Genomic DNA, 15,246 nt, shown 5'->3' on the forward strand with positions numbered 1-15,246 from the left:
ATTTGAATGTCCCCAGTCAGAGGCAGACACTTTCCAGGCTGGTTTAATTTATCTGGGAGCCTGAAAGGTTGGAAAGAGCGTGGAATCTGAGCCCAGGGCCCTGGGTGGAGCTGCTGCCAGTCACAAGCCGTGAAACTGTAAGCAAATCATGGCATTCCACTGCGGTTACTTCTGGAATGGAGAGGATGTTACTCTGCTCCTTCAGTTTGTGACGCATGCTACATGAGGTCATCTAAGGGAAGCCATTTGGGAGCAAAGAAACAGTGACAGCACAGGGGTAAGGAGCTCATATAACTCCTTGGCCCACACGGGATTGAGCTTCAGGGGCCACTGCGGGGTCGAAGTCAGAGGTTCTGTGGGGTGTCTGCGGGATGGAGTCAGGGGCTCTGTGGGGTGGAGTCAGGGCCCTTCTATGGGTGGAGTCAGGGCCCTTCTATGGGTGGAGTCAGGGCTCTGTGGGGTGGAGTCAGGGGCTGGGTTGGGTGGAGTCGGGGGCTCTGTAGGAAGGAGTCAGGGCTCTTTGGGGTGGAGGGAGGTCAGGGGGAGTCAGGGATCTGAGTGCAGTCAGCTTTGTGGGTGGAGTTCAGGGGCTCTGTTGGGTGGAGTCAGGGCTCTGTGGGGTGGAGTCAGGTGCTCTGTGGGTGGAGTCAGGGCTCTTCTATGGGTGGAGTCAGGGCTCTGTGGGGTGGAGGCAGGGGCTGTGTCAGGTGGAGTCAGGGCTCTGTGGGTGCAGTCAGCTTTGTGGGTGGAGTTCAGGGGCTCTGTTGGGTGGAGTCAGGGCTCTGTGGGTGGAGTTCAGGGGCTCTGTTGGGTGGAGTCAGGGCTCTGTGGGTGGAGTCAGAACTCCGTGGATGGAGTCAGGGCTCTGTGGTGTGGAGGTAGGGGCTGTGTTAGGTAGTCAGGGCTCTGTGGGGTGGAGGCAGGGGCTCTGTGGGTGGAGTCAGAGCTTTGTGGGTGGGGTCAGGGGTTCTGTTGGGTGGAGTCAGGGGCACTGAGCTTCTTATCCGAGGCTCACTGGAGGGAGTCCGTGGCTCCGGCAGGGCGATGGTTGTGGGGTACTGAAGCTGCACTAGGGGCTGGTGCCTGCTTGCTGACTGATGGGCATTCTGGGAACTGATGTGGGGAGCAAAGGCCAACCTCTCTCTCTACCTGTTGAATGCCGACAGCATGGCTACAGAGTGGAAAAGGTGCGGAAGCCGACCCCCGTCCTGAGAGGATGCTGGGGACCTGGGCATGTCAACACGGTGCTCTTGAATCTCAGGAGAAAAGGCCTAGGACGCCGAGGGACGGCGCTGGCAGATGGATGGAGGGACGCCGAGACGGGCGGAGATTCCTGGAAAATGAAGAGAGCACTATTTCAGAGGGGAACATCCTTGCGTCAGAGGAGGCCGCTGCTGAATGTTGCTGAAAGGGAAAGGAACCTGCAGGACAGTGATGGTGGCAGCAGTGCGGCCGCGGAAGGTGGGCAAGCCTGTGGTCCGCGGCTCTGAGCCTGCACCGGCCCTGTCCTTTCCTTGGGGTGACCGGATCAACCTGGCCTCCCTGCAGGGGGCTGCGCATGGAGCCTGGGGCACGGAGCAGAGCTGCACAGAGGGGACCTGCCTGCGCCGGGCAGCTGGGCCCACCAAGGCAGCCAGACAGCCCAAACCCTTCCCAGGCTGCAGGGAGGCCCCAGCTGGTGTGGCCTCAAACCCGGCATCTGTTTCTTCACTCCTGGGGCTCCCTTTGAACTCGAACCTTGCAAAGCCCAAGTAACAATTAAAAAAGCCAAGGAACAGGTGCTGCAGAGAGGACGGGGACAGGCCGTCTGGGAGCCTCAGGGGGTGCCTCCTTTGTTTCAGTGCCTGCAGTCTCCGGCTCCCGCATGAAACTGCTCGGGACCCACGTCAGCGCCAAGTTCCAACGAGGAAAATATAGCAGCGCACAATATGTTGTTTTGGCAGAATGCTATGAATTTTAGTATGGAATGTCTGTCACAGGGCCCATCCAATTAACTCACTTGTGGATCAGAATAAATAGTTGAGAGGAGGCGACTGCAGCTTTGCTCAGACCTTTATTTCTTATTTGTTTCCATGGTTAAGCAGGTCTGTAGTCACCAGGATGCACATTTAGGGCAGGGAAGGAGAGAATACGCATCTTCACGGTGGTTCTCCCCTTGCAGGGAAAGAAGGGTACTTTCTATAATTTTTGGAGGAGGGAATTCTGATGAGCTTCTGTTTTAGAAGTGTTATGGAGGCAAGCCTGGCAAACTCCCTTGAGTTTTAGGCTCAGTGCTGTTGAGTCTGAGACAAGGACTGGGCTCCACCAGAGAAGTTTCTTTTCCTCCTTAGGTTTTGGCTGTGTGGGGTGAGTCAGGGTCTCTGTTAGGTGGAGTCAGGGCTCTGTGAGTAGGTAGGCAGCCCAACCGGACCCCACATCTGAGCCTGGGCCGAGCTTCCTGACGGGGAGGACATCAGGTGATCTGGGTTAGCAATGGCAGCTGGCACTTGGGGTGCTGGCATGGCCCCCAGAGTGCCTGCCATGCCCAGAAACTTTGGCATCTGTGTGGAGTCCCTGCAAGAAGCCCGGCTGCATCGTTGAGGCCCTCAGGAAAGACGGACCTTAGATATTCAGCAAGGAGGCTTCTTTAGGAGGGCACAGGCCATGCCCATGTTCGTTCTGTGTGAATTCTCAGGGGCAGGAGTTCACTGCAGCCCCAGGCAGAGTGCTCTCCCTGTACCCACAAATTGCCAATTATGATTTAGAGACATTCAGCAGATAAAACTCTGGGCAGAGAATGACTCTTTTCTTTGAGGAGTCTTCTTGTGGCTTGCTGAATTTAGAGCCTTACTTGCTACAGCAGAGATGAAACCCAAAGGCAGTGTATACTCCGCCTGCACTCTGAGCTTTGAAGGAACCTACCGTGAGCCAGTTTTATGTAGCCAGAGGGACAGCCAGGGGAATACATTTCAGCTGTCCAAGAAAAAGCTTGGCCCGTAGCTCCCACACACCTTTTTCCAGCCCAGTGCTTCTGAAAACCACGCTCTCTCTAATCCCAAGGGCCCCTGGCCTGCCTCCCTTTTTAAGTATTCACGCTCTGGTGGGGGTTGTGGGGGTTCACATCAATATTTCTCCAATAGTGGGGCAAGAGCCCAATCCGAGGCAAAAACATTTTTTGACCTTTGCTCTCCTGAGCAAACTGCCCCCAAGTAATGAGGACCTGGAAGAAGGGAAGGGCACCTTCTCTGTAGCCTGCCATCTACATCCCAGGCTGTCAGTCAGGAGGCAAAGGCACAGTCTTCAAGGGCTGCAGACTAAGTTGGTCTTTGTGCTCCAGTGCTGCTTCCATTTCAAAGGCTTCACCAGCGAATCCCGTGAGTCATTCCTGGAACCTTCAGGAGTCTCCATGGTGACGGGTTGAGTGGGCCTGGGGGAAGCCAGCATTCACTCCATTTCCAGCAAGTTCCTCTCTTCTGATTTTTTTTTCTTTTTTTTCAATAGAGACTGAGGCTGAGGCTTGAGCTTTTTTGTTTTTTAAACAAATCACAAAATAACTCCCTAAGCCTTTTTTCCCCATTTTATTTGAAACCCATTCTAGATAAATATATAATCTATTCTTACTTGCCTCTACGGAGACCATATAAAACAACAAAACACAACAAAAACTGCAGAGTTGCTTTTGTTTTTTCTTTTCCTGCAAGTGTTTTAAGAAGAGATCTGGTTTCTTGCTTTCCTCAGTGAAAAGATGAAAAGGCTCTGGGTAAATGGTTGTAGTCTGAAGCAGAGATGCCTGCAGCACCAACCCCAGAGGAAGGCAGGCCTCTCTAGCCTACCACTGTCCCTGCGGAGGTCTACCAGGAGTCTGAAAATGTTACCCAGTCATGGTTGGCAAAACTGTGCATATTCCTTTAATCCCCAATGTTCTTCATACGCACAGACCTTTCCTTCATTCGGTAATGCTCCGGAAAAGCATAGTATCTGGGGTTTGTTAGGGAATGAGCATTAAACATTACCATTTTAGCTACAGGAAAATGTAGCTAAATCTACAGGAATCTGTGGGATTTTCCCACATGGCACTAAATATAAAAATCTGAAACCAATTTATTGTGATTTGATGAACATACATAATCTTTTGGGGGTATAACTCCTGTGTCAAATTTCATAACGGTGTGTGGCCCCAAAGTTCCCACGTCAGAGGGTGATAATGAGTAACATTGAGAACTTGAATTCTGCTGACTCTGTTACCCCCTCAGGCTGAAGCAGGACATGCAGCTTCCTGAACTTCTGCCCTCAGATTTCTGGGGGTCTCTGGGGCATCTCACATGTGCTCCACTCTGGAGGGTGCAACTGATCTCTGCTGGTGGCCATTGCAGGCTTAGAGTGCCAAAGCCTTGCCCGGGACTTGGGGGAGGTGAACAGCTTTCTCTGCTGTGTTAGTTTCTGTATGGGACCCCACTGCAAGGCTGCTTGGGCCCTCATTGACCAGCCATCCAATTTTTGCCTCCAGTCTGCGCTGTCTTCCCTCAGCCCCAGCCTTGCCCCCAGGGGATAGTTCCAGGAATGCCCGGTAAAAGCCACATCTTTGTATTTGAAACCCTATTTTACTCTGTCAGCTGAGATTTTTCTAACAGGTCAAGCTCACCGAATCTCACTCTGGGTTCTTAGAACCTGGTTTCTTAAGTCGTGAAGCCTTTTCCAAAGATGATAAAAGCCCCAGAAATTCTCTCAGAAAAGTGAACATGTAGGTAACGTTTCACAGACAAGCTCAGGAGTTTCTGGGCCTTCAGGAGAGAATCCTTCTTCACAGGAATTTTTCTCTTAAGAACTTTCTCAGCTCCTGCTGTGGATGTTGGTCCAGCCTGGCTCACTACTGAGCCCAATGTGCTCAGTCACAGCAGAAGCCTCACCGTGGGTGTGTCCCAGGCCATGTCCCAGGCTGCCACAACACGCACAGTGGTTTTCAAAGCACATGGTCCACATGTGCTGTAAACACATACGCGTGTAAAAAATATGACTTTCTACTCAAGCCTGTTCTTCAAGACCTCTCAAAAAGCTCTGATTGGAAAAATAGAACATCAAGGCCAGATTTCAAATCCAAGCGAGTCCAGGAGTCCAGCACCTGGAGTTGGAGATCCAAAATGGAGTGGCCTTGAAAAAAGATATGTGTGGGAGTCCCAATCTAACTCAGATTTTCAAAAATTCACACAAATTTTTCTGCCTATTTTTTGCTTGAATTGAAGTCGCTTTTGCTCTGTTGCCCAGGCTGGAGTGCCGCGGTGCCATCACAGCTCACTGCAGACTGAATTCCTGGGCCCCAGTGATCCTCCCACCTCAGCCTCCTGAGTATCTGGAAGTATAGGCTCATGTCACCGTGTCAGGCTAAATTTTTTGTTTTTATCTTTTGTAGAGACAAGGTTTTACTGTGTTGGCCAGGCTGATTTTGGACTCCTGGATTCAAGCAATCCGCTTGCCTTGGCCTCCCAAGGTGCTGGGATGACAGGCGTGAGTTTCAGATGAGTAACTTATCTCTAACTTGTTCTCCTCTGCATATTGTCCTTCAGCTCCTGCATATCGGGATGCTATTTGTGTCAGTTTCCCAGGGCTCCTGTAACAAAGCGCCACAAACTTGGTGACTTAAAACAGCCAAAATGTATTCTCCCACAGTTCCGGAGGCCAGATGTTTGAAATAAATGTGTTGGCTGGTGTTCCTCTGAAGGTTCTAGCAGGGCCCCTTCCTGGCCTTGTCCAGCTTGTGTGGCTCTAGTTATTTGGTGGCTACGGCCGCATCACCAGCCCCTGCCTCCATCTTCTCATGCCTTCTCCTCCTTCCTGTGTGTGTCTTCTTCATTTGTCTCATAGAACACTAGTCACTGCATTTAGCGTTCACCTGGCTCATTTAGGATGATTTCATCTAAAAATCCTGAACTTACTTAAATTCACAAAGGCCTTTTCCAAAGAAGATCACATTCACAGATTCCAGGGATCAGGGTGAATATTTTTCAGGGCATATTTTTCAGGGGCCACCATTTAACCTACCACGGTATTGTTCATTTATATCTCCAGCATCTGACAGTGCCTGTACACAGACTTCAACAGTCACTCATGTGTTTGTTTCTGATGGTCTAAACTTGGACCCAGGCACCCTACCTGCTCCATTTCCAGGTCTGAATAAAGGGTGGTATGTATTTGGAATAAAATCGATAACTTTGGCACTCCTTGACTATGAAAATAGCCACTGGACTAATTAGGGTAAATAGTTTCTTGCTTCCCTGATGGATTTCTGTTAGAGTATTTTATGCTATGGTTTCAACTTATCATGTGTGAAGGACGCAGAAATCACATACGCATAAGGCAATATGTTTGAAGGTCTTTTATAAAAAAATCAGATTTTATTTATGAGATAACTTTTCACTTATGTATTGAATAATATTTATGAGGATACAAAGATAAGTATTTACAGGAATAGAACTACATATTTATATGTAGATGATTTTATTTCCATCATGTGGCATTTCATTGACACCTGATACTGACTTCCAAGTGTTCATTTAGACGATATGCATACAAAGGAAGTGATACGCTTTTTCTTCCTTTAAAAGTATAGCTGAAGGCCGGGCACAGTGACTCACGCCTGTAATTCCAGCACTTTGGGAGGCTGTGGTGGGCAGATCACATGAGGTCAGGAGTTCGAGACCAGCCTGACCAACATGGAGAAATATTGTTTCTACTAATAATACAAAATTAGCTGGGCATCATGGCGCATGCCTGTAATCCCAGCTACTTGGGAGGCTGAGGCAGGAGAATCATTTGAACCTCACAGGCGGAGGTTGTGGTAAGCTGAGATCACACCATTGCACTTCAGCCTAGACAACAAGAGTGAAACTCCGTCTCAAAAAAAAAAAAAAATATATATATATATATACACGCACACACACACACGCATATATATATATATATATACACACACATATATAGCTGGGTGTGAGGCCCCTAATAGAGAGTAAATGAATATAATCAAGCTTACCCTACTCTTGAGTACAAATTTTAAGCTTTTATATTAAAACCTACTTATGCCTAGTGTTCCATTATTGGAACACCTAGCATGTGGGAGTTATTTATATCCTGCTGCTCCAGGTAATCGCCAAGGTCTGATTTTCACACTCAAAAAATTGCAACCTCAGGCACAAATGGGTTAAAATGTGCTATGATAGATCTCCAACTTCATTCTGGAATGGTTTTATCTTACAGGGTTAAAAGTGGCAATGAGGCCCGGCGCGGTGGCACAAGCCTGTAATCCCAGCACTTTGGGAGGCCGAGATGGGTGGATCACGAGGTCAAGAGATGGAGACCATCCTGGTCAACATGGCGAAACCCCGTCTCTACTAAAAATACAAAAAATTAGCTGGGCATGGTGGCGTGTGCCTGTAATCCCAGCTACTCAGGATGCTGGGGCAGGAGAATTGCCTGAACCCAGGAGGCGGAGGTTGTGGTGAGCCGAGATCGCGCCATTGCACTCCAGCCTGGGTAACAAGAGTGAAACTCCATCTCAAAAAAAAAAAAAAAGTGGCAATGGGCTAAGTCTGACTTTGCCAGCAGGAAATTTAAAAAACAACCTCTTTCTATGTATGTAACTCACATGGTATGTACCTTGCAATTCATGCAGCTGGTCATATTTTATTTATGAAATGTTTGGAATCTGGAATCCCACATCAGGGAAGGTGCAGATTCCTTGTTCCTTACTCATAGTGGAAATTCATTCAAGTCGCTTTATTTTTAGTGTTGCCATTACACATTATTTTAAAGATAAGGCTTTTGGGGTGACACTTTATTATTATTTTTATCATTGTTTGTTCATTTTCCCAATAAACAAGAAACAGAAAAATCAGAAGAAAGCCAGAGAAAAAGTAAGTTTCCTGTCTGCAATGCTCAAAACATACCACACGCATTAGGAAATGGCAGAAATGCACAAGCTAGTCATCCAGCCAATCAAAACACGTTGCCCAGAACAGTCAAGTTTAAATGGCAGCATGCATTCCAGGTCTTGAAGTTTAAGATGCATTAACATCAAGCCTTTCAACTTCACATGTAATACAATCCAGCAACAGCACAGCATCAATCAACGAAATCAGACTGCACTAAAAGAAAGAACCTGTGCTTCCCCCAAGGGAGCCCTGTAGACAGATCGCACCTCAAAGTTGAAAGGACAGTTAGAACTGCCTCCTCCTTGTTGCTTTCTCTGTTCTGGGATCACTCTGCAATTTTCCTTCTTTCCTGAATGTATTTTATCTCAAATACAAATCGGTTGGCTCTTCTGCAAAAGACGAGCCAACTAGTCTCTACCACAGAGTTAGTAAGTCTCATTGTTTCAAAGAAATGTGTGTTTTATTTTTAAACTCATGGACAACGCTATGTGTTTTTAATTAGCTTCTCTGACTTCAGTTGTTTGAAATCCAAAAGTGGTCTTGGATAAAAATTAGCTTTAGGCCGGGCACAGTGGCTCAAGCCTGTAATCCCAGCACTTTGGGAGGCCAAGGCGGGTAGATTGCGAGGTCAAGAGATCGAGGCCATCCTGGTCAACAAGGTGAAACCCCCATCTCTACTAAAAATACAAAAATTAGCTGGGCATGATGGCGTGTGCCTGGAATCCCAGCTACTCAGGAGGCTAAGGCAGGAGAATTGCCTGAACCCAGGAGGCGGAGGTTGCAGTGAGCCGAGATCGCGCCATTGCACTCCAGCCTGGGTAAGAAGAGCAAAACTCCGTCTCAAAAAAAAAAAATTAGCTTTATCAGTTTATGTCAGTGTGTGTTTTAACCATATTTTTTCTTCACTATACATTGCAGGTGGATGGGGATTTTGTTCACCAAAGGGCTGGATTTTCCTGCATATCTCTGTGGCAGATACTGGTTGGGTTACCTTGTGCGAAACGTCCCACACCAAATAGCGTTGTGGGAAGAACTGACCCTGGCTTCCCAAACCAACTGTGGTTGCAATTGTATTCAAGTGTAGAAGAGCCCGCATTCTTTATAGAGCTTAGCTAGGCATTGAGATGCAGGCTTTTAAACCCTGACTTCTTTGTGGGTTGGTTGGTTGGTTTGTTTTTGAAACAGGTTCTGGCACGGCTCACTCTAGCCTCAACCCCTTAGGCTGAAGTGATACTCCCACTTCAGCCTCCTGAGTAGCTAGGACTACACTTGTGCATCACCACACCCAGCTAATTTTGTTTTGCTTTTCGTTTTAGTAGAGATGGTGTTTGGCCATGTTGCCCAGATTATTCTGGAATTCCTGTCTCAGCCTTCCACAGTGTCAGGATTCCAAGTGTCAGCCACCACTCCCGGCCATAACATGCCTTCTTGAGTACCTTTAATACACCTAAGTATTGGGCCCTATCTTTCCATTTTCCAGATACAGAGTGGCCATATAATTTATTATCCACACAAGGACCTTCCTGAGAATGGTCACGGTTGCTAACCAGATGTGTTGCCAGGACATCTGGTGTAAACCTGGACATCCGTATACATGAGACTCTTCTGTCCCATGTGCCCACTCCCAAGTGTTTTTGAAGGCCATGTGTAAGTTGAAAATACTGTTAAATTTCACCTGCTAATTATTCTGATGAATCTATGCATTTTTTTCCATCCTGGAATCATCCATGACTTCCTCCTTGATCTATCAGATCTCAGTAGTTCACTATATCTGGACCCAGGACACTTTTCCACTATGAAGTTCTTTTTCTGCTTAGAGTGCTTCTGTCTGTGTTTCCCATCTCAGTTGGTGGAGATCGCAGTGATTCACTGGGACCTAACTCAGCCGTGTCTCTTCCATCACCTTAGCTTCCCCAGGGCTGTATTTGTGTCCTCCTTGGAGCACTCGCCTCTTTCTGTTTTGTTATCTTTTTATGTGTAGCATCATTTTCATTACTGAACTCAGAGAAGGAACTAACCACAAAGCTGAAACTCTGTGCATTGAATGTGAGCCCCTTGTCTTAGCTACTTCTTATGTGTCTTATTTTAATTCTGATCTTTTTGGTGAATTGTTTCTGCAAATGTGATAGGAAATAAACATCCAAGAAGGTAGAAAGCCTTGTTGTATTTGGCAAGGAACAGCCCTATGCTACCGCTGGGTTTGAGTGCCAGCTTCTCCATTTAAGAGCTGTGCAATCTTGTGCAAGTTACCTAACCTCTTGGTGTCTGTAAAATGGGGATAATAACAGTACCTACCTCCTAAGATACTGAGTATTTAATGTCCTTACAGAACAGTGCTTGGCAAACAGTGCCTGACAAAATTAAAGTCAGTATCTTAGCTATCTTTATTGTTCAGACTTAATTTCCCTATTTTTTGAGCCTATGTTCACTTATCTGAATTGTACTGAAAATGAAAGAAAACCAGGAGCTATCAGCATATGTAATGGAGGGAGGCCTAAGGCCACCTGCATCAGGCACACCAGCGATATCCTTTGGACAGCTTAATGCCTTGATGACCCAAAGGACACGCGGTGGGACAGAATGAAAAGTCTTCTTGACTTGAAGAGCCAACCAGGGCAACCCCAACCTCTCAACTTGAGATCAGAGAGTTGCGGTGCTGGTTCTCTGCACATCTGTAGAATAGGGACCGTAATCGTACCTTTCTCATGAGGTTACGGTAAAGATGAAATGAGATCATCTGTGTAAAGCACTAAGCGTAGTTTCGTAGTTTCTGGTCCCTAAAAAGTACCTGCTCTACATTTACCGTTGTTCACAGCATCTGTCCTGGAACATGAGTTGATTATTGAGAGAGGTGTGGAGGGTGTTCCAGGGAAGGTATCCTCAGATTTCCTCCAAACATCAGGATCCTCATGGCTAGCTCCACCAGGAGAAGCTCAGCAAGAGAGCGAGAATGCAAGGCTCTCATTTTTTATTAGAAACGGTGATGAGGAGAGCGCCTTCCCCGCTCTGCGAGCATCCAGTGCAGAAAGGCCAACATCTACAGCTGCAGGAATGATCCAGCCGATGCTGGGGCAAGAATGCTGATTAGCAACAGAAGTGGCAAATTAAGGCCACTGACTGGCAGACTGGGAAGAGCCAAGAAATCTGTAGTAATCGCCAAGAACAGAACATGAGCTTTTTGAGACCCCGAAGCGAGAAAAGAGGCTGAAAGTACCCACAGTTCTTCTGGAAGGGGGCTCAGAACCAGCGAGTTTTCATTAGCCAGTCTGAGTTTTCACGCAGATTGTAGTAACCTAAAGATCTCAGGGTTACACATAGCGCAGAGTCATTGTCCCAGGGAAAGAAGTTTGTTTGCTTCCAGGTTCCTCTGTACTTAATTGTTGCTGTCCTATTCCCAGGGTTGCCAAAGAAAAGGATTCCGCCAACTTTTCTTGGCATTCTCTGTTAATAATTAGCCACTTTTCTTTATGTTTACCCTTGTTAATGCCTAGTCCTGCTCAGCTCTGCTCATGGAAAGACAGCCAGCGTGGTCTGCACGCTCCCAAAGCAAGCACCTCGCAGAGCCCAAACGGCACAGTTGCCTTCAGTTAATTTTCACTTAGATCTTAACCTTCTCAGTTGATTTCCACTTGAACTCTGGATATTAAAGTAGAAATAATGCTTTGTGACCTTTAAGCAGAACACCAGCTGCTTCTCCACCCTTTCCCCTGTGGTTTAGTGACCCACACAGTCCAGCTCTGCAATAGCCTTGTTTCTGGAGTTCTGACCTCCTTCCCAGCAGGGAATGACTAATGCTTAGAGCCAAGCATTACACCACGGTTTACCAGGCAGAGCAAATAAATGGTCATCTGAGACATGCTTTCAAACAGAGATCTCTGTTCTTGGCACAAAGGTTAAGGTTAGTGAAAAAAAGTCCCACCTCTTCCCACTTTCTGTTTAATTTCGCCCCTTTATCTTCCCAAGGAAAGATTTTAGCAGTGATCACAGTGGTTTATCTTCATGATATGGACAGAGTTCCATGAGTCCTGTGACTCAGTGACACTCTGAGGGACCCATGACTGTGAGGTGAACTTGGAACAAACTCATTGTTGGCAGAAGCTGTCCACTGCCCCCATTCTTTGCTCTGGCAAAAACAGATATCAATGGTAGCTTAGGAAGGAGCCTCAGTGGGGAAGAGGCTGTTGTAAGAGAACCTTCTCTCACATTCTCCAGATCTTCCAATCCAAGCTTTGCTCCAGGCCACCACTTCTCCCAGAAGTCCGGGCTGGAGTTCAGGCTTTGACACTGTCACGCTCTCAGTTTGATGGATGGGAGGGGGGTGGGGAGCTGGGTTTCCGGCCTGGAAGGAAAGGAACTCTACTCTCCTACAGTCCCTTGTACTTACTGGGATGGTGTTCACGGCCTCTGCCCACTGAGCCTGCCAAAATATTCTCTCATAGCCAAGCCCAATCGCTCCCCATTCTCTGCTTCAAAAGAGAAGAAATCTTGCTGCAGCTGCATAGACACTTGGTCAATCTGCAATAATAAAAAATGGAGGCAGCGAGGAGAGGGAAAGAAGAGAGGCTGGGGGCTGGCGATGGGACAAGTTGAATTTGGAGCTGTAGAGTGGGAAACTATGGGATGGGCTGGAAATACACAGGGGAGGATGCCTTCTTGAAGTAGGCTTCAGACTATGTATACGGATCCCTTTTGGGTTTTAGGATTGTTAGTGAAAGAACAAAGTTATCTTGAAATTCCTTTTGTTTGCAGGACGGCGTGTTTGGCTGCTCCGTGGGGGTCCAGGCTTGTAAAGGTCACACGCGGACGTGGATTATGGGCTCATTCATCTCTACAGGGCAAGCCTGGAGAAGTTTTTTCTTGACTCACTGGAAAGAGAAGTAAAAGGCTGAGGAAGGCATCGGGCGGTGGGTGTCGCACGTGGGCGATGGAGAAGAGTGGAGGCGTCTGGGTTTGATATTGACTTTCTATTTCTTCGGCCAGGGAGCCAGTATCCGGGTTGCCTGTTGCCCGGCAGCCGGGAGGGAACTTCATCTCACTGTGTCTCACAGTCGTCTCTGCTGTTGGCAACCGGATGTGGGAGGAAAAGTGAAGAGACGACTAAAGTTTAATGTCCTTTTTATGACCAACTTTTGTTGCTGGCACCTTCCTCTTGGAAAAAGACACTGATTTACGACTGAACAATCCCTACACACGGAAATCAAATCATTCTTTCTGTGTCTTGGCTTATTTCTGTTTAGAGGAGCGGATGGCTTCCATAGGCTGTTCAGAAAATGGCTTCGACACATCGGAATAAAAAAACTTAAAGTTTTTATTTCTGTCTCTTTCTCCCCACAGAGGAGTTTGAAATTCTTGCTTCAGGCCATATGGAGTGGATATTCCTTCCAGAAGGAAATCATAGACTGCTCTCTGTTTCTACTCAACTGCTTTTCACTTACTAAGTGGACTCTTTGAAGCAGCCTTTTATTTACCTCAGATTCTGACATGAATAATTGTTTAATTGCCTTTCAGCCAACACAAGATAAGGAACCACGTCTCAAAAATTGTGTAATTCTCTTAACTAAACAATAGCCGAGCCAACCAGAGTAGTTTTCAAAGAAAGAAAGGAATTCCTCACATATGTTAAGCATTTTATTCCCTTCAAAGTGCATTGCTCTGTATTATTTTGCTAAATTGGATAATGTATACAAAAGTATTGTGTAAATTACATCACATAATAAAAAAGTGAAATGTTAGGCTGGGCGCGGTGGCTCAAGCCTGTAATCCCAGCACTTTGGGAGACCGAGGCGGGTGGATCACGAGGTCAACAGATCGAGACCATCCTGGTCAACATGGTGAAACCCCATCTCTACTAAAAATACAAAAAACTAGCTGGGCATGGTGGCGCGTGCCTGTAATCCCAGCTACTCAGGAGGCTGGGGCAGGAGAATTGCCTGAACCCAGGAGGCGGAGGTTGCGGTGAGCCGAGATCGCGGCATTGCACTCCAGCCTGGGTAACAAGAGCGAAACTCCGTCTCATAATACATAAATAAATAAGTGAAATGTTATAACAATGATCGATTTGATCTTCCATGTGGGAAACTGAGGCATCATGAGGGTAAGTTACAACCCCAAATCGCAGGACTTAAACGGAGCCCAGATGGTGGTCCGTCTTCTGCCTCTGCATGTGCCGTCTCCTCTGTAGAGGATGCTTCACCTCCTGGGGCCTTCCCCAGAAGAGGCCCAGGGTCACCTGATAAAGGCTTCCTCAAGGGTGGGGCTGGAAGCAGGGCTGCAGGTGTGTGCCTTGAACCTTCCATGGGCCCTGCTGGCTCCTTTCAGAGGCTTTGGGCATAGCAACTTGCCTTTCCATCTTGTTTCGTCGTCACCAATCAGCTGTCTGCAGACTTTTCTCCCTCACGTTATGGCAGAGGAACTATACATTCTCTGGATTTTAAAAATATATAGGTTACTTTTTCTTCAAAAAAAAGTATCTGAAATAAGCTCCCAATCCATTTGCATATTTTTAAAACATGTTAGCAAATTCTCATAATGGGATTTGCATTTGTTAGAAGAGGTCCTGGGGCAGAAATCACAGAGGATGAAACCCCTTCCACTCCCCCACCCTTCAGTGGATGGAGCCCCCCCAGGGAGGCAGCAGGATACAAGGTCGAGGAGGACCCCCCAATACCCAAGAACCCCATGTGAAGTGCAGAGCAGCCTGAGAGTAGGGGCAGGATACAGGAGGGGAGGGTACAGGAGGGTTTCAGATGCATCGAAGGACACAATCAACAGAGTGAAAAGGCGACCCACAGAGAATCAACGAAAATATTTGCAAATCGTGTATCTGATAAAGGATTGATATCCAGAACATAGAAGGAATTCCTGGCCAAGCACGGTGGCTCATGATTGTAATCCCAACACTTTGGGAGGCAGAGATGGATGGATTGCTTGAAGCAAGGAGTTCAATACCAGTCTGGGAAACAAAGCAGGACTCCATCTCTATAAGAAGAAAAAAATAATTAGCTGGATATGATAGTACACACCTGTAATCCCAGCTACTTGGGAGGCTGAGGCAAGGAGAATCACTTGAGCCCAGGAGTTTGGAGGTTGTAATAAGCTCTGATCTCACCACTGCACTCCAGCTGAGGTGATACAGTGAGACCTTCTCTCTTAAAAAAAAAGAAAGAAAGAAAAGAAAAACTTTTTAGAAAATAAGAACTCCTGTAACTCAACAACAACAAAAATCAGTCCAAATAAAAAATGAGCAAAGGACTTGAACAGACATTTATCCAAAGATGATATGTATACAAGTGGTCAGTAAGCACATGAGAAGATGCTCAGCACTAATCCATCATTAGGAACATGC

The 15,246-nt window shown here is 47.0% G+C and overlaps 1 protein-coding gene across 6 annotated transcripts; it reads left to right on the forward strand.

Moving 5' to 3' along the window:
• Positions 1-234: 234 nt before the first annotated feature.
• LOC144582772 (uncharacterized) lies at positions 235-13,968 on the forward strand. 6 transcript variants are annotated; one of them, XR_013536182.1, is made up of 5 exons: positions 235-277; positions 1,167-1,461; positions 5,387-5,481; positions 7,228-12,778; positions 12,882-13,968. XR_013536182.1 is itself a non-coding variant. In XM_078375246.1 (4 exons), exons 2-4 carry the CDS (start codon positions 1,168-1,170, stop codon positions 1,958-1,960), a joined length of 339 nt encoding a protein of 112 aa, XP_078231372.1. In that variant the 5' UTR covers positions 235-277; position 1,167; the 3' UTR covers positions 1,961-2,033. The 6 variants fall into 6 exon arrangements, 4 of the variants coding, with proteins under 4 accessions (XP_078231372.1, XP_078231371.1, XP_078231369.1 ...); XM_078375246.1 differs by lacking the exons at positions 5,387-5,481; positions 7,228-12,778; positions 12,882-13,968 and adding an exon at positions 1,842-2,033 and having other exon boundaries at positions 1,167-1,187; positions 1,262-1,461; XM_078375245.1 differs by lacking the exons at positions 5,387-5,481; positions 7,228-12,778; positions 12,882-13,968 and adding an exon at positions 1,842-2,033 and having other exon boundaries at positions 251-350; positions 1,167-1,187; positions 1,262-1,461.
• Positions 13,969-15,246: the final 1,278 nt, after the last annotated feature.

This window comes from Callithrix jacchus, chromosome 5 (genome assembly GCF_049354715.1).
Source record: "Callithrix jacchus isolate 240 chromosome 5, calJac240_pri, whole genome shotgun sequence".
Classification (NCBI taxonomy): domain Eukaryota; kingdom Metazoa; phylum Chordata; class Mammalia; order Primates; family Cebidae; genus Callithrix; species Callithrix jacchus.

Bases quoted from the DNA above. Each gene is read 5' to 3' on its own strand.
- LOC144582772 (XM_078375244.1), top strand. From the start codon at position 852: ATGGAGTCAGGGCTCTGTGGTGTGGAG. The intron at 879-1,166 runs GTAGGGGCTGTG...GAATGCCGACAG, and splicing joins CAGGGCTCTGTGGTGTGGAG to CATGGCTACAGAGTGGAAAA. The intron at 1,462-1,841 runs GTGGGCAAGCCT...CCTTTGTTTCAG, and splicing joins CAGCAGTGCGGCCGCGGAAG to TGCCTGCAGTCTCCGGCTCC.